General features: G+C 31.3%; 1 protein-coding gene across 1 annotated transcript; it reads right to left on the minus strand.

The window, feature by feature from the left end:
* Positions 1 to 3,799: 3,799 nt before the first annotated feature.
* LOC107460137 (protein SMALL AUXIN UP-REGULATED RNA 51-like) lies at positions 3,800 to 6,074 on the minus strand. Its single transcript, XM_016078467.3, has 2 exons — positions 5,963 to 6,074; positions 3,800 to 4,413 (listed from the first exon to the last, which is right to left on the minus strand). The coding sequence occupies exon 2, from the start codon at positions 4,383 to 4,385 to the stop codon at positions 4,068 to 4,070; it is 318 nt and encodes a 105-aa protein (XP_015933953.1). The 5' UTR covers positions 4,386 to 4,413; positions 5,963 to 6,074; the 3' UTR covers positions 3,800 to 4,067.
* Positions 6,075 to 19,780: the final 13,706 nt, after the last annotated feature.

Raw genomic sequence — 19,780 nt, forward strand, 5'->3', positions numbered from 1 at the left:
AAAATTGCCAGTTAAGAATTTCTAATAAAATAACGTTGTAAATACAGTTCTTAACTGACTAAATTTCGCTTATCAATTTAAAAGGGGTTTGTCACAATTTAGAATAATTAACTGGGAGTAGAATTTCCATGTCATTTTTCAATGAGTTGAAAGAAGGTGCGAATTATTGATTAGAAATTTTTCTGAGAAATTTTGATGTTGGAATTGGAAAAATAAATAACTAAAAAATTTAAGCAAGAAATAATAACTGGAGGTGTTATGTATTTGAAATTGAAAAGCCTTGACTAGGAGAAAATTAATAGGAATTTCTATCCTTATTGGTTTTCCTAAGTATAATAGAGAAATGGTTGTTGCTTCCATTTGGTTATCCTTTAATTAATAAAGGAAAGTCAAATAGGTAACCAACTTCGATTCACAATTCCTAATCGCTTCCCAAGGAAGGGTTAGAGTTAGTGATAATCCAATTGGCAGCAATTTCCAATTACCTATTAATACTTGAGTATTCCAACTCAAGGGTTCCCTATTAATCAACTCCATAGTCAAATTGGGAGCTCTACTCCAAATATGAATGTCATTTCTACAAGCATATGAAGGTAGTAGAGAAGGAACATGGTAATTAAAATTGAAATTAATAAAACTAAAATTGGAGATAACAAGTAATTGAAAGGAATTCGACAAGTAATGGAATTCAAACTGAAATTGATTCATTATATTAATAAATGTAGAAGTAAGAAAATCATAACATGAATCCAAGCAACTGAATGGAAAAATAAAAGAGTAGAGTAATGAAAAGGTAAACTATAGTGATGAGACTTCAACCGGAGATAGCAGCAACTCTTCTCAAATTCCAATCCGAAAGCGAAATTTAGAAAAGCTATGAACCCTAGGAGAGTGGTGTTTTTCTCTAGAATTCCCTAAAATAAACCTAAAACTATGAGAGTATGAAAGTGTCTTAAGTCTAAGCTACACCCCTGCATCTATTCTGGACTTTAGGGCCTGAAACTGGGTCAAAAAGAGGCCCAGAAATCGCCCTCGGTGAATTCTGATATGCAGCACGTGATGGCCTTCCATGCGTACGCGTCGTCCACGCGTACGCGTCGATGTGCAATCTTCCAGTTACGCGTACGCGTAAACGTGGAAGCATCACTGTTCTGTCTCCTAACCACGCGTACGCGTGCTTCACGCGTGTGTGTCGCTGCTCGCCCATGAAATCTTTAATTCCTTGTGTTCCTTCCTCTTTTGCATGCTTCTTTTCCATCTTCCAAGTCATTCCTGCCCTGTAATCTCTAAAAACACTTAACACACATATCACGGCATCGAATGAAAATAAGAGAGGATTAAAAATAACGAATTAAAGGCCAAATAAACATGTTTTCAATCATAGCATCAATTTGGGAAGGAAAATGTAAAACCATGCATTTCATATGAATAAGTGTACAAAAAATTGATAAAAACAACTCTATTTAATACAAGATAAACCATAAAATAATGGTTTATCAACGGTACACATTTTGAATATATTGACCCGAATTTTATAAATCACAAGATACTATACATTCAGTCACAGTTAAAAAAAATAAAGAAAATAGATATTAAGTGTTCGAGATATGATGTTCAACTTTATTTTAAAGAACAAAAAATCAAAATCATCAGATAACAAAGTACTTAGTCCATTTAATTTTAATTAACTAACTTAGTAAATTTAATTTCATTTACAAAATTATATATTATGTTTTACGCCTAATTACAAAACGATACACATAATTGACTTGTTACAAATTAAAAAATAAAAATTCTAAATCTTAAAGCCTCAGTTCTAAAGTTTAAACCCCCGATCTTACAAAGTATACATAATTCAATCATTAAAAACCTTACATAATAAACACTAAAATCATAAATTCTAAACTATACAGAATGAAAAGAAAAATTTTAAAATTTTAAGAGACGAGTTAAATGTTATCTCATAGTTATAAATAATTTAGACCTTATACTATTTGAATAGATGACACTTAGAATTCGTTCTAATAACTATACAATATTTTTATTTTGTTTTTCTAAATTCAAATAATTGTCAAATAGTAAAAAAAAAAAGAAAGAATTTTAAAATTAAAAAATATTCACTAATTTAAAATAGTAAAAGAAAAAGGAAAAAATTTCAAATTATTTAATCTACAAGAAAGAGAGAGTGAAACGACTGCAATAAAAAAGAGAAACGTAAAAGATGAGAGGCTAGAATTAGAATTATGATGGATAAACGAAGTAAAATATTTTTTGTTTTAGTAAATTTAAAGTGCAGCCTATAATTTCTATTGTTTGCACCATTATTGTCTGCCTAAAACAACTCTTCCAAAAAATAACTGAACTTTTCATAAGGATTATATAAATTCTAATTAAAAAGAATATTATATTTGTGTGTAAATTGCGTTCAAACATTTTTTTTTGTCAACATATTCATCACAATATGGATTAATAACTTTTTTTAAATACTACCTTTTTCTTTCTAAATCCAAAATCTAGCTGTGTTGAAATTCAATACCAAAGCCATTCAATGATAACTTTATTAAGTTTTTCTCATATGACCAAACTAGTTTTCATCTAACAAAATTGGAGATCGTTTATAACCTAAAGTCCTCATTTGGAACCAATAAATACCTTATCCAACAAAAATTTCTCAGCCCATTAGCTTAATTGTTATTAGCAACAACTTATACACTAACATTAACGATCACAGCAAATCAACTTATACAGTTATACTCCACCTACTGTTGCAGTAAAAGTTGTCTGCGCGTGAACCACACTCAACAACACGCCTCACACTCCCTACTGCCATCTAATTTTAGTACGTGCTGAAAAACTTCACTTTCAACACTGTAGTATTGACCTTAAACTTTTGCCTTTTTGTTTTGGAATAAATTCCAAAATTTACGCTGGTCCACTGGTACACCCCCGGAGCATTCCTTCCCCGCTTCGGCTGAGGCGTTCGTGCACGGGTCGGGTGGTCTGGGTCTATCCGAATTTGACCCATTCAACAACATAAACCATCTTTGATTTTGACCGGATCGGACTGTCAGTCACGTCCTGATGAGATCCTCATCCTCTTATAACGATTCTCTCATTTTTTTGGTAAAGTCCAAAAAGAAAAAATCAGACTCAACTCTCAAGTACCAAATGAATTCATTTAAGGGGTGAAAGAATCAAATTATGTTCCAATTTTAATATAGAATCATATCCAATGGGCTTTATTTTTTGGGTCTTTTGGGCTAACAGTGTACTTCATTATAAGAATTTTCGCGATGATATCCAATCGACAATTTTGGAGACTATTTATGGAGTACATGTCAAAATTAATTGTATTTTTTTATATTTCACTGAAGTGATTGTCTTTTTTAATCTAATAATACATGATTAGTCAAACACTGTGTCTATAATGCACACACATTAAATCCATACCAAGACCAAATTTAATTAAATATCCAGTCTGTATTGTCAACTACTGACTCACATAAATTTAATTTTATTATCATTATTATCATCATTTTTTTTTTTTGCTTATTGCCATATACTCATATTGTATCAGACGGAAAAATATCTTGCACGAGCTTTGAAAAAGTATTGACAAAGATTATGTTTAATTTAATTTCTAATATAATATATGACATTGTCCCGCTTAGTTTCCTATCTAAATGAGTAACCATTATTACATATGAATAATGGTAGTGACCAAACATTCCGGTGCAAGTGATTTTCCGAAGGGTGATGAATCTGAGTGGCATAAACTGAATTAAAGTGTGGTTCAATGCTCATCATCATACTATACCTTAAGATTGTATAATCCATAGTTCAATCAAAACATAGACAAGGAAATGAACAAGACATGAAATTAGTTCCTGCCACTGGCACTCAACTCTGCAGGAAAAAATGCTCTGCTTTTTCTAGCTAGCTACAAGATTTACAATATATAAATATATATAACATGTGATGAATGGAAATTAAACAACGGAGAAAATCAAGAGAGAGAAGCAATGAAGCAGCTTCATGTTTGAATTAGCAGGTGATGGTTTGATGGTTCATCTGAGCATGGAAGTAAGAGACTCAAAAACATGTTGTTGACAAGGAATGGTGAGACCCATTTGATGATCAAATCCAAACTCTTCTTCTGCCTGATGAAGGAGGATCTGAAACTGTGGTGTGCTGAGGAAGGAGATGGGAAGAATGTACCTGCTTCTCTTCTCTCCAACTCCACCAACATAAACAACAAAGTGACCCTTTGGAACGTCTTCACCTTGCTGCTGTTGTTTCCTTCCTAAACTGGAGCATCTCTTCACCATTTGCTTGATCATTGTTGTTTGAGAAGCAAGCCTGCCACTTGATTTTCTCATAGCCATTGTGTATTGATGTCAAGTTTGTTGTGAACTGTGAAAAATCAAAGGGAACGTGGTGCCTATTTATGATGCTCAGTTTAGTAACTTAGTATTAGAGAATAGAGATAGAAAATGGTAATGTGGGGACAAAAGACAAGGGCCCTAGGGCCCTTTTTGGGGGCCATGCGTTGTTGTTGAAGGACATTAAGGCCCTCACTTTTTGGGTTTCTTCCCCATTGCCGCCTTTTCATGGTACATGGTTTGGCCCGTTTTAAGTTTTACTTTTTTTTTTAACAAAAAATTTATTTACAATTAGCCAATGAAAATTTTAAATATAATTTGTTTTAACCCAACAAGAAAAAATTAAGAGTAAAGTATTAAATTAGTCCTGAGTATAATTTTATTTTGGTCCTTAAGGTAAAGTATCCTATTTTAATTTAAAAAGAATTTTATTTAACTTTAATGTAGTCTCACCGTGATGTCAAAGTTAAATAATTAACGGAATGTCCTACATGATAGCAATACAAGAACAAGATCGATAATTTGGAGAACAAGTACAAGCTCTAAAAACACAAAATCAACCGTGGATGCATGAATATATTTATTTATCATTTTTCTTATAATTTAAATGAAATATTTTCTATAAAACTAAGAAGAATGATAAATAAATGTATTGATGTATCCACGGTTAATTTTGTGCCTTCAGAGCTTGTACTTGTTCTTCAAATTATCGACTTTATTTTTGTGCTGCTGTCATGTAGAACATTCCGTTAATTATTTAACTTTGACCTCACGATGGAATTACATTGAGGCTAAATGAAATTTTTTGGATTTAAATAAAACACTTTAAAGGTTAAAGACCAAAACAGAATTACGACCAAAAGTAGAGACCAATTTAATATTATATTTTTGTGTTATAATATATAGATACTTGTTGACTTATTGTTAAACACTCTTGCTAAATAAAGAGTATTTTACCTTTTGTTAATTAATCAAATAAGAAATTTTCATTTATTATATTTTGAGAGATGACTAACAATTTATTTTTATATTATTGGGTTTAAGATTTAAAATTTATAATTTAATATAAAAATATATTTGTTGGTTAAATATTGATAAAAAATAATAAATTTTATTGAAAAAGGAAAGAACAATATTATACATACCAACATCGTCTCAAAGTATATAGAAACAAAAATGCTAAAAAATCATCAGAATTAATTATTTTTTGTTATTATTTTTAGTTATTAATTCAATTTTTTTAGTCTAATAATTTAATAATATACTTTTTAACTTATATTTTTAAAGATTAATAGCAGACGACTAACAAAAAAAATAACAAATTTTGCTGATCGTCTAATAAGGTTTAGTTATTTTATAAAGACAGGTCAATTATAAATGTTAGTTTCATTTCCTTCTATTACATGCTATTTACTTTGATTCTCTGTTTTGTATGTATCTCAGAAGAGAAACGAAAAGAAAAAAAATGGAATGCAGAAATGATCACAATGCATGTGGCATTGTAAGAGGAACTTAGGAAATATCCCTCCAACTTGCAGTGTTTCTTTTTTTTCCCTGAGTCGTACATTAAGATTACATACCTGCGGCATGCAAGTTCTCTATACATATACAACATAGCAAGTGATCCATGGCTACCTAACTTCGTGCCCTGCCATCTCCGTTCTTCTTCTCTGTCTCTCACTACTGTACGTGAAGGCACAGCATGTGATGTGAATGATCTCATACCACTCTTGTGTAATTCGCATTGATCTGTGTGCACCACTTACATCTTGGTCCCCTCCCTTTGTAGTTCCATTTTTGTTATCTTATATTTGTATATATATGTCCACATCATATCGTATTGTGGAGCCACGTTTACTTAACGCACTTTCAATAACCACTAATTAGATTGTTGCTACCACTCGTCTAGTCTAATCTTAATTAATGCTACCAAGTTTTGCAAAATAGTATAGTATTTATGGTGAGATAGATAGGAATTGCTAACTAGCAATACTCATGAAAAGGGCACCTTAGCTTGCATTTTTATCATAAATTAAACATACATATATCCTTTACTACTATATATATAAAAAGAGATGATCATTCTCTCATCAGAACGGTGGAGTTATGACCATACCAAATAAAACAAGTTCTTGAATTGAATGTAAAAGTGTCAAGTAGTTGAGTTGAGACATGGGGCCACAGGTTCACGCTCTTCAAAAGAGTCTTCCCCATGTTCTGTGATCCACAATTCACATTGCTTGATATACTAACAACAACAATATCATGTCAGATATGTTTTTTACTTTTCTTTTCTTTAATGAAAACTTGATGACATCATATCATTAGTTAATTAACCACCTTTTGTTTATCTCTCGTTTTCTCAAAGACTCAAACATATCTACTAGATTATTATACTTCACATGTAAAATTTATTTAAATTTTAGATGTTCAAATAATAAAACTAGTTATAGATTTAAAAGGAGCAAATGCATCTTTCCACAAGATCCTGCGTTAATGCATAGTCCAAAATAGAAACACACTCATAAATGTAATATACACCCTCTAAATAATTATATCGAGGACTATTTTTACGACTTGAATCTGTAACTTTGAGGTCCAAGGAAAAGAACAAATGCAGCAAACCATCAATTCTATCTCTGCCATGCATCTTCAGCTAAGCACATGTAAGCATGTTACTTCTGCTGATGATGAGTGGAAATGCGATAGATTAGGAAAAGAAGTAGATGAAAATGGCAGCAGCAGCAGCCAGCAGCCACCGACTGCTTCTCCTGAATCCATGAAACACCATTAAATCTTCTTAACATTGTATAGAATAAATTAAATTTGAACATAAGCTAGATAGCTATTAATAATGATGGAGTCACGTTGCATTTATCCTTTTATGACAAGTGATTAAGATACCGGAACGGAGATTATGGATATCTAATAATTCCCTAATATGTTTAATTAGTATATCGACTAGAAAAATTCCGTAACATTCACGTTTATTTTTCAATAATTAATTAATTAAATTTATAATAATTTAAATTTATAAGAAAAAATTAAATTAGAATATAATACACTTAAGAAAATTAATAGATCTAATTTAAAATTTAAAAATATGATAATACAAATTTTAGTAAATTTTTAACCGATAATAAACAACTTTTTAAGATATAATTATAACTCATTCTATATTTATTAGATTTGAATCATCATTGATTATATAAAAAAAATGAGAAAATTATATTTATTTTTGAGTTTAGTACAAAATTAAATTCAAATTCAATTAGGTAAAGTGGATAAATTTCTTACAATTTTATAGTAAAAAATTGCATTATAACAAACTAACCTAACATACTAATATAGTATTTTATAAATATCTCAAACTATAGTTATTCGATTGATTTGTTTCAAAATTTATTTTAAAACTAATTTAATTCTCTATAAATTTGTATTTAATAAGTTATTATAAATTTTTAAATATAGAAAATTTTATAAGGCTTGCAAAGTGGCAATTCAAATTGAAAATTACATCTAAATGCAAATTAGATTCTCCTAATGTAATCTGAACATATCCCTACAAAAAATACATCGAGTACCGTCAGATTTAGTGACGGGTATTAACGACGGATTCAACAGCAGTTTTGCGTTGAGTATGAGCAAACTTTCGTTTCCAGAGTTGATTGCCATCGGATTCTTTTTTTTCTGCCACTGAATCTGACGGTAATTAGTGGCATGAAATCTTATTTTACTGATGTTAAATTTATCGACAATTTTTTCGTTAGTGTATTCCGCCAGTATAACAATTTAATGAAACGTGGCGTTTAGACACGTTACTGGCGAAATTTTCACTAGTAAATTCGACAATAAAATTGGGGATAAAATCAAACGCAAAACCCTTCCCCCTTACTTCTGCGAAGACTCTCTCTCTCTTCTCATCTTCGGCGCACCTCTCCTCCATTGAGGCTACCGCTGTCGCCACCACCACCTAGAGCTTCCGCTATTACTATCGATGCACGTTGTCTTCACTACTGTTGGAGCTGTCAGCCTACCGCCGCCGTTGGTGTTCCTAGGCATCGGTAGTAGTTAAGTTGTTGCCACTTGTCACCGCTATACTTCAACCATTGTACAGCTACAGTCAGAGGTAATTTTGGTATAGTTTTTTTATATTTTTTTGTGAGTTTAAGATTTTGTTAGGTATTGAGTAAAGTATCGTTTTTGTCCCCAACGTTTGGGGTAAATTCTTTTTGTGCCCCTAACGTTTAAATCGTCCTATTTGTATCCCTAACGTTTGTAAAAGTGATTCAATGTTATCCTGCCGTCAATTATACATCATGAACGCTTTAGTTTGAGATTTAAAAATATCTTCTTGAAGTTATAATACAAATGTCTGGGATAGAATCGATGATCCACTCCGAAAAATAGCTCATCAAAAGTTGAAACTAATTCCTACAGCATTTACATAATTCACTTTTCTAGGGACATAATTGAATTTAAACAAAAATAGTGGGTATAATATTAAAATCAAACACATCCAAGTGAGACCTAATTGAGAATGAATACATGCAAGTGAGAATAATTGAAAAATATAATCTGATTTGTTACTATAATTGATAGTAGGATAACATTGAATCACTTTTATAAACATTAGGGATACAAATAGGACGATTTAAACGTTAGGGACACAAATAGAACTTACCCCAAATGTTGGGGACAAAAACAACACTTTACTCTTAGGTATTTTATTAAAGTATTGACTAAATTAGTGCAATGAAGTTTGTGATTAGGAGTTGCTATGTTAATTTAATATAAATAAAATTAAAAATAGTTAGGGTAGGTTAAGTAAAGTTAGATTATAATAGTGCTTGAGTTGTTGGAAGTTTTAATTTAGTTTGTTGAATTATTTTGATTCCACCTTGTGAATTTAATCAGATATTTTTTTTATTAGGATGGTGCTACTTTTGTCTAAGGTTAATTGGAGTTCACTTCTTCTGTAGTATGTGCATCTGTGTTCTAGGTTGGTATGCTATCTCTAAATATAATCAATTATTTAGTTTTATGTCGGACTTACTTTTCTTAGGATAATATTTTAGGGCAGAAGTGGGAGAAGGTCGTGTAGAGGCGCTTTCTCAAAATCCTTGTTTTCTGAAAAATTGTTGAATTATCAGGGTTTACGCACTAGAACAGTTAGAATTTAATGTATTACTGAATGCATGTTTATTTTAATTTATGTCTGCAGTTATTTTCTATGTAAAAACTGTTAAATTTATTTGGTCAATATTTCTAAATTAAGAAAAAGTTGAGCCAAAATTTTATTTAAATTGTTTAAAACATATTTGGTTTGTGAGAAAACGATAATCGAATTTGGTGCGAGACTCTAATTATAGGAGACCCTGCCGAATTTTCTAAAAATTGTAATAAGTTGTGTTGCTGGTTGAATTCTAGGGTGTTTATTGCAAGATGATTCTAAGTCATTGTATATGGATATATGATAGGGATAACAATGGACGAGGGGTTTAAAACTTGAATTCTTTGAGGGGATTGACGCGTTTGTTGCATATGTCTTCAACATAGAATCATTTAAGTCTTAAGGGCTATATAAGTGTCCATGCTATAAATGTCGGCTGACTAAGTGGTTAGGACCTTCGGATATAATATTTTGTAACACCTTACTACACAAAGCTTTACACTTAGGATGTAAAATAAAGGTGACGAGGCGCTACGACCTCTAAAAATAAAAACTTATATATATAATATAGTTGAAGAAGAGTTATTCTAGGAGCCTTCGAAGAAAAGATTAAAATTGAAAATGGTAAAATGAAAAGTGCACCACTCACAACATGTAAATGACAAACGGAATAAGATAAGAGAAGCTATCATAGATATAACCGAAAGGGAGTTTCAAGGTACAAATATCAAGGCTCAAGACTCGGCTCGCGAAGATAAATCGGCCTAAGCGCATAAGTATATATACATATATATAGGAGAACCCAAAATAGGCCCAAAATACAAAGTTACAGACCCTATTTCTCCAAAATAGCCTCTAAGAGGAAGTTAATACATCAAATATATAAGTAGTAGAGATAAAAGTATCTACGTATATACATATATCCAAAATAAAATGCCAAAGACAAGGATCTCCGCTATCAGAAACTTCCAGTATGCCTCAGCGAGGTGCCGCCTGACCTGCATCTAAAAATCACAAATATCCCTATGGAATGAGAACTGGAGATTTTTAACATGGTAAAGGTGCCACGTACATAAGATATAAGGTCTTGGGAATGCCAGAGGTAATCCTAGAACACTAACAATCAGATTATAAAACTTAAAGAACTAAAACAAAAACAATGAATGGGTGGTCTTCTAATAACTAAACCAAACCTTAAACTTAACTAAACTCTCTAACTTCCCCACCTTTTCTCCGATCCTCCAACACCAGTGATACCGCATAAACAGACAAGAAAGACAGGGGAAACACAGCTAGTATACAAGTACTGCAATTAGCGAATATAAAAATTAACATAGTACACTCACTTAGGCATTCATAGATAATGGACAAACAAGCAAGCAAACAATATGCACATAATGTATGCCTGTCCTATGGCTGATGAGTCTCATCTATCGATTATCAAGCCAACCCGATAAGTCCGGCATATATATATATAATTGCTCAATGGGGGTTAACCTTCCCGAAAATTTATAAGTGCCCGGTCCACTTCTGTTCTACCTTAGAACAAGTGAGTATCTCTTGGATTCCTTGATTAGAATCTTCGTGGTATAAGCTAGAACCCTTTGGCGGCCACTCTTGAGAATCCGGAAAGTCTAAACCTTGTCTGTGGTATTCCGAGTAGGATTCAGGGATTGAATGACTGTGACGAGCTTCAAACTCGCGATTGTTGGGCATGGTGACAGACGCAAAAGAATCATGGATTCTATTCCGACATGATCGAGAACCGACAGATGATTAGCTGTGCTGTGACAGAGCATTTGGACCATTTTCACTGAGAGGATGGGATGTAGTCATTGACAACGGTGATGCCCTACATACAACTTGCCATGGAAAGGAGTAAGGAGGAATGAAGGAAGGCAGTAGGAAAGCATAGATTCAGAAGGAACACATCATCTTCATACACTTATCTAAAATTTCCACCAATGATCTACATAAGTATCTCTATCTTTATTTTATGCTTTATTTATTATTATTTTCGAAAACCTTTATAACCATTATAATCTGCCTGACTGAGATTTACAAGATGACCATAGCTTGCTTCATACCAACAATCTTCGTGGGATCGACCCTTACTCACGTAAGGTTTATTACTTGGACGACCCAGTGCACTTGCTGGTTAATTGTGCAAAGTTGTAAAGAATGTGAGTGAATCATAGTAGTGTGCACCAAGTTTTTGGAGCCATTGCTAAGAATTGTTCAAGTTGTGAAAAGAGTAAATCACAATTTTGCCTATCAATTACTTTAATAAATATTGAGATAAGTGACATTTCAAATATAATTTTATAAAAATATTGGGTTAAAAATAAAATATTTAAAAGTTTGAAGTTTAAAACGTAGATAATAAGAGTTTAAGAATAAAAGCTTTACAAAGCTAAGTTTTTTTCAAAAAAAAAAAGATATAAATATTATTTATTTACCATTTAAATTATTTTATTTATATTATTGTTATCTTTTTTTATTAAGAATATTTAAATAAGAGAAGAGCAAACAGACGGACCCTTAAAAAGCTTTAGAGGACACAGTTAATTTAAGACTCTTATGATTCTTTTTCATAAGTCATTAGGGAAAAGCGAGGGAAGAATGTGAAGTTGAATTATGGTAAAGAACTAAAAGATTGAAGAAAAAAAGAGAGAAAGAAAAGAAGTAAGAAAATAAAAGAGAAAGATGAGAAAGAAAAGAAAAGAAAAAGAAAAAAAAGATAATGATGTATTAAGTAAAAGGATCTCTGCTACAGAAGAGAAGAGAGTAGTGACTAAAAAGATTTTAATGAACGTCTGCAATAGTAAAGCAGATAGAAAAGAAGGTATTGATTAAAGGGATCTCTATTGTAGCAAAGTAGAGAGCGAAGATTGAAAAGAAATTGAATGTTGTTGGGCCTTAGAGCCAAGTGTCTAGTGAGGACGGCGATGCGTAACGCTCACTGGAGACCAAAAGGAAGGTTTTCCCATGAGGATGGCGATGCGTAACACTTATGGAAGGGATGTTGGCTGAGATAGAGACGACGATACAAAACGCTTATCTCAGGACTAGTTTCAGAAATCAGGCAACAAACTGACACATGAGCTCATGGCCTGTATAGGACTAGACATGCATCATACTTGTTTGTGCATATTTGTTTGTGATTGTGTCTATTATTCTGTGAGCTTGTGATTGGATTCTACGTTCTGTAATTGCTGATTTGGATTATACTTTGTTGACTGTTGTTATTGACTGAGAACATAATGAAACGAATTTAACTTTTAACCCCGATCCTACCAAGAACTCCCTAGTTCTTACCCCCTTATTTTCACCCTTTTCAGCTACAGGTGCAAATGTTTAGTGTGGAGCTACAGGAGCATAGAAGATTATATTTATGAGTTGAGCTGTTAGATTTTATTTTTTCCTCGTCGTTTATTGTTTTGGTTTTTAGAGGGATAGAATTTGTAGTTGAGGATCATTGATTAAGTCTATATATATAATGCTATGTGGATATATATATTTGTGATTAAGTAAGTAAAAGTAAAAACTATTTCGTTTTCTTAATTAAAGTTTCGGTTCGTATTCGCAAAATATCGATATTAAATAAATATTGTACAGAATCAGAAGGTTTAGAGGTAAATAACGCCTGAACTTTTGGTACGATCAGGAGGTGCTAAAAATTAAGGTGTTACATTAAACAAACACCTCGTGCTTAGTTTACAAAAATTAGTTTAACTTTGTTTGATTTTATCTTTCACAACACTAAATTTGACCTATCTCTCTTTGTTAGATTCACTCAACATTCAACTACTTTTATACTTGCTTATGTTGATGATATGGTTGACAGTGACAATGCAAAAATTTCTTCTCTTATTTCTCAATTGAACTCATTTTTTCTCTCTTAAAGACCTTGGTTTTTTTACACTTTTTCATTAGTCTAGAGTTCAATTTTCTATCGATAGGGACCTTCATATATCACAGACAAAATACATTTATGACTTTTTAGCTAGAGTAAATATGCCACAATCTTACTTCATGCTGATACTAATGCATCAATTTATGAAGTTGTCTTCTAAAGGTTTAGATTTTCTCAAAGATCCAATTATGTATCTATCAATTATAGGAGGATTGCAATATGCAACCGTTACTATCCTAAAATGGTCTTCTTTGTGAATCATATTAGTCAATTCATGCAAAAGCCACAACAATAACAATATTAAAGAGCTATGAAAAGAATCTTGCATTATCTCTTAGGTATGGCCTCTCATGGTGTGCAATTTACCAAGTGTTCTGACATGTATTTATTGACATTTTCAGATGCGGACTAGACAAATGATGTAGATAATAGACGTTCAATAAGTAGATATTGCATTTTTTGGAGAGTAATTCGATATTTTGGAGCAGTCGCAAATAATACACTGTGAGTCCATCTTCAACTGAAGCTAAGTATTGCTGTCTTACTGAAATTGAGGCTGAGCTTTTATGAATTCAAAAGCTTCTTCATAAACTCATAAAATTTCATGTCCTGTCTCCCTTACCATCTTCTGTGACAACTTGGATCTATTTTGTTAGGTGAGAATCCTATTCTTCATAGTCGCAACAAGCATTTTAAGCTTGACTTTCATTTTGTTCAAAAAAGAGTTATTAGATCTTTTCTCTTCTTTGTGAGACCCAAGTCTAATTTTTTGGGGTATATTCTTGCACCCTTGTGTCTCTATCCTAATAAGGTTTTGGGATCAATTTTGAGGGGAAGAGTATAGCCACCAAAGTGAGAGAGAAGAGAAAAAACAGAATTTCTGTTTTTTATGCAAAGCAGCAAATTTCAAATAGCAGTTTTTCATTCGTTCACTGTTGGATCGGCTTGAAATTTAAATTATGTGTTCCTCTCATTTTGTTTTTTATTCTGGACAATGAAGATGTTGATTGAAAGTCTCCAGTAAGAGAAATTGTCTTCACAAGAGAGAAAATATGTTTTCTATTTTTACATAGAGCAACAATCTTTGAACAGCAGTTTCTCATCCTTTTACCATTGAATCGACGTTAAATTGGACTGCAGATTCTTCTCATCTTGTTCTTCATTCTGGACGGTGAAGATTTTGATTGGAAGTTTGCAAAGGGAGAAATAGGCTTCGAACAACATCTCTATTTTTGGGTATTTTTCATCTTCTAACTTTTCATTTATAAGCTTTGATGCTTTGATGTTTTAACTAGTTATATGTACGATTTGTGTTTTGTTTGAGACTCTCTTGTATTTCATTTGATTATAGTAGAGCTATTTTATTGGTTTGGACGACTTGTGATTTTTACCTTTTACATTGAGAGAATTTTCTACGTTAAAATTTCGATGTGTTCTTGTTATTAATTTAATTACTATATTTATTTGTTCATAGCTGCTGCCATATTGTGTTGTGAGTGTTTTTATATTATTCTTATATTAGATATTTCTATTATTTATGTTGCTGGACTCTTTCAAGAGTCTCCAGAAAACAATTGCATGTTGTACACATACCTTCTCACTCTCAAATTGTAGACATCCTTACAAAGCCGCTATCTCCTCCAACCTTTGATAAATTATGTGTCAAACTGAGGATGCTCCCTCGTCCCACCATGAGTTTGCAGGAGATGTAGAGAATACTAGCTAATGCAATGCTATTATATTGAAAACTAGCATGCATTATGTAAAGCATGTGGTCCCTCTCTCATATGTATAGATATACTATCTTAGCCTTATTGAAAAATAGAATGAAGCACAATATAAACTCAATACAATAATTATTTTCTCTCAATTAATTTTCTTCTCTTTTTCGTATTTTAAAGTTCAGAATTTACTTACATAATTAACTAGTGTTGATTCTTGAAGCAAATTCACAGATTTTCTATGTGTCTTGTTTTGATCTTTATTAAGTGACTATAATTATAACCATGATATTTATTTCTTTTTTTTATTATTATATGATTATTTAATGAGAGTAAAATTTATTAATATTTTACCTTTATAATTTAGTATAATTAAATATCAACTATCAATATAATTAAAATAAAATTTAAACTTAAGTTTAAAAATATTAAGGTGTTACAACTTACAAATTCTACTAGGGATCGACGATCCTAATTCAATAAATTGGAATTCTATTGTTGTAGGTAAGATTATTCACTAGCTAGGAGAGACAGAAAAAGGAACAATATAGAAAAAAGAAAAAAAGATGCTATTGGGCATAAGAGGTGGTCTACACTCTACACCGACGATATAGCATTCCATTTTGATGTTACTAATGCATCAACCAATAAGTGTTACCTCAACCTAACATAGATTAGATATATAGTTCATTCATTAGTACTAACAATTTCACTTGTGACGCCACACATATGTTTATGATAAAATAGGAAATGATGACGATCCCATCACACAGCTCATATTGGAATCACAATCACAATCACGAGCATCACCAAAGGACTTTACGGACGTACCTCCAACCCTGCACATGCACATGCTTTTGATTGTATATATCAAATTCCTTTGTTACTTGTTAGAACGGAAAATTGATCCATTTATTTTAGGAGGGTCCAAGCCAGAGTGGAGAACAGAACTTATATTGCCAAAAGTATATTCTCAAACCTATGATCACCACCCAAATAATAATGAAGGTGACAAATTGAAGTTCCCTCTCTTGTGTTTGTCTACCAAATTAAAGAGAGAATGCTCTGTTGATGAGTTGTTCCTTGGATAAATTAAACTGCACCAATGTTATTTTAAATTGTGGGTAAAAATTTTATTTGCAAAAGTTCAATTCGTGCCCAACAGTATTTTCCTGATGATTATTATAGGAACTATAATAATAACTTAATAAGAGTTTGCTATTTACTCCTTAAGTTACTACTTACTGGATATTAGAGAAAACATGAGGCAAACATGACAGATGATTAGGAATCCCAACTTACAGGCCCGCTTGGGCTACGTGATAATATCTTCATGGGCCTAAGATTAGGGCTTGAGCTAAGATAAATCACCAAAGTTTTACAACATTATCTTCTTCTTTTTTTGGGTCTGATCTAATCACACCAGAAGACTTATATGTAATGAAAACGCTAACACTTTCTTTGGGTCTTTCTTCTTCATTTGGACTTTATCAAAGTTGAAGATCATCCGACTTAGATGCCAGCCGAAGCCTGGAACTCTAAAAGCACTTGTGGTGTTGGACCACGAAAACAAAAAAGGTATCTTCTGTTACTTTGTTAGGTGAATTATAGGTATAGCATGGCTGAGCTTAAATTGATGACTGTTTGAGTTTGATATGCGCAAGGCATTGGCATTACAATTGCATGTATGAATATTATCTTAGTTTCAGAGACGGAATTTAATTGAGACGAATATTTAATAAGTATTGATATTATTGTATTTATATAAATTGATAAAAAAATTCAATAAATATTATAAATAATTGAAAAATTTAGTTTTAATTTAATTATTAAAGATTTTAAATTACTAATTTAATTTAATTCAGCGTTATTATATTATGATTATTATTGATGAAACATTTCCCTAAATTCATCTTAGTCAAAAGGCAAAGCAGAAGATGAAAAAACGAATCACAGTATGGTATATATATAAACAATTGTAAGTTTTGGAAAACTTATATATCCTGCAGTCAGCAATCAACAAAGAATCCAGAGAGAAGGATTCACGTTTCACACGCATGAAAGAAGCAACAACAAACATATATAGTTGATAAAATAATTATTCATGAGCTTGGGCATGATCGTATATAGACTCAAACACGAACTCTATCTTATTATAAGTTTGTATTATAACAATAATCGATAATGAAAATAAACTCCCATTTTCAGTTTATATTATAACCAAGAGTAAGTTTCCAATCGTGTTAACATCTAAGACCATGGCCTATAAAACTTTCATTCATGTATGTGTAAATAAATAAATGAAAATTAATTAGGACCACATTTATTCGTTTCAGATAGGAAAAGTATTTTCAAAACGGACTACTGTGAGAATATATATCTATAGCAAGCCATCAAAGAAACCGAAAGTGAGAAAGGTTGGCGACTTTTTCTTTTCTTTTATTGTTTTGATTAATGAAAATTCAAAAGCAATTAAGGTTCGTCTGCAGAATAATATCACGTTAAACAATATATAAAAACGGAGGACTCAAATACGAATCATGTTTTCAACAAAAGACCAAATTGGGTGGTTCTATATCGGTGGAAAAGTTGAAAGTTTATGATAAAGAAAGTGATAAATAAGAAGATAAGTTTAAAAATTAAATAAAAAAATCACTCAATTTTCTATTTAATTTTTTGATGTTACAAACCAAAAAATTCACTCAATTTTACTTGTCCATCTTATAGTTTTATTATGAAACTAAAAAGTAATTTGATACTCTTCTAATTTCTCAATAATAATTATAATAGTTTAATATGTATTTATAATCTTGTATTAGATTAAAATAATAAAAATTTTAAGACTACTAACATAAAAATTTAATCTATTAATTAAATAAATAAAAATAAAAATATATAAAATTAAACTAAATATTCTAATATTTAAAAATATAAAATAATATACGAACTTTTCATATCACAAATATGTGAAATACATGTCATTCTTAAAAAAAGATTTGTTAAAATGTACAAAAACAAAGAAAACAATTTTTTTCTTTCTTTTTTTTTTTTGTTGTTCTGAGTGTTTTTTCTCTCGTTTTTTAAAAAACAGGTGAATGTTACTTCGCAAGTTTTTTTGTTTGTTAACTCAGTCCCTTTTAAAAAAAAAAATATGAGCAATGCTAGGGGAATAACAACTTTTGTGATTGTTAGCCATCAACTAGCCATCAATGATGATTTGATGGCGTGAGATTCGTGTGGGATTTTATTCAATGGTTCACATTTTTCTGCTGGTTACATGCTGGCCAGCATGCTGGCCAAAATTCAGTAGAATTGCTGGCCCCTAGACTTTCCCAAAAAATAATTATACTAAATATCCACTAAAATCAACCACTAAATTTAACTAATATAAAAACACAAATATACACTACACTGTTCAAAAACAATGAACTCGAGTCTCATTCTTACATACATGCGCCCACACAAGACGCAACGAAAACGTTTTTCCCTCCTCCTCTATCGCGTTTTTCACGCATTGTCTTCACCACTGACCAGGAGCTTCTTCTCGTGATTTTTGCTACCTTTTTATGCATGCATTCTTCATTTTTGTTGCATTTTTATCATTTTGTGAAAGTAATTTCTAGCAAATTTAGCTCATGTTTACTGTATATTAGTGATCTTTGGTTGTTTGTGGAGGAATTAATATAGTCAAAAATTCTGGCATGTGTGCTTATGTTGTTTGGTCATGGTTGATTCTTACCATATCCTATAATGTTGTCGTTCAGTTCTCCTGAATGTGAAAATTGAAGTAATTTAGGCAGCTTAGTTGATAGGATCAGTGATAGGGTTTGTGGAACAATACATGTATATATGGTTGTCCTTTTGAAGAGGAGTTAATGTGTAGTTACAGGCTGTCTCATCCAAAATGTAACATCCCATGCTTCTTCTTTGTGTAAATTTGGATGGAAATTGTTTATGTTTTATCACTATGAGTAGTATATCTGATTATAACATGAGTTTCAATTTTAATTTACATTTAGTGTTTGATTATAGTTGAATTTTTATTGTTACTACTCCTTTGTTCTTATCGGTTTTTGATTTTTGAGCTCATCTTTTCAAATTCCTGAGTTAAAAAATTAAAATATGATTTTGAACATGTTTGATTATAATATAATTTTTTAACTTTAATTTGCTTTCTTGAATTTAATTATAACCTCGAACATTTCAATTATAATCAGATTTTAAATTATAATTTAGAACATATTTGATAATTATCTTTAGCCGTCTGGTTTTAAAATTTTTATTTGTATTTGAGTAAATTTTATTTAAGGGTTTGCTGCGAACAATAGATTGCTACATATACAAAGCAGAATTCGAATTCTCAACATTTAGTTAATTTATTTAAGCGGACTAGTGAGCTGTATCAACTGAATTTGATTGATTTGGAATATATGAGTCCAAATCAAATAATTTTCATTTCTTTTGGGTCTCATGCTATTTTGGGCCAGCTTTACTTGGATGTGAGAAGAGAGAAAGCGAGCCGAGAAGAAAGTGATGAGAGATGTAACAAGAGATGCAATCATAGATTAGAGAACACAATGAAGAAATT

This window comes from Arachis duranensis, chromosome 8 (genome assembly GCF_000817695.3).
Source record: "Arachis duranensis cultivar V14167 chromosome 8, aradu.V14167.gnm2.J7QH, whole genome shotgun sequence".
Taxonomy (NCBI): Eukaryota; Viridiplantae; Streptophyta; class Magnoliopsida; order Fabales; family Fabaceae; genus Arachis; species Arachis duranensis.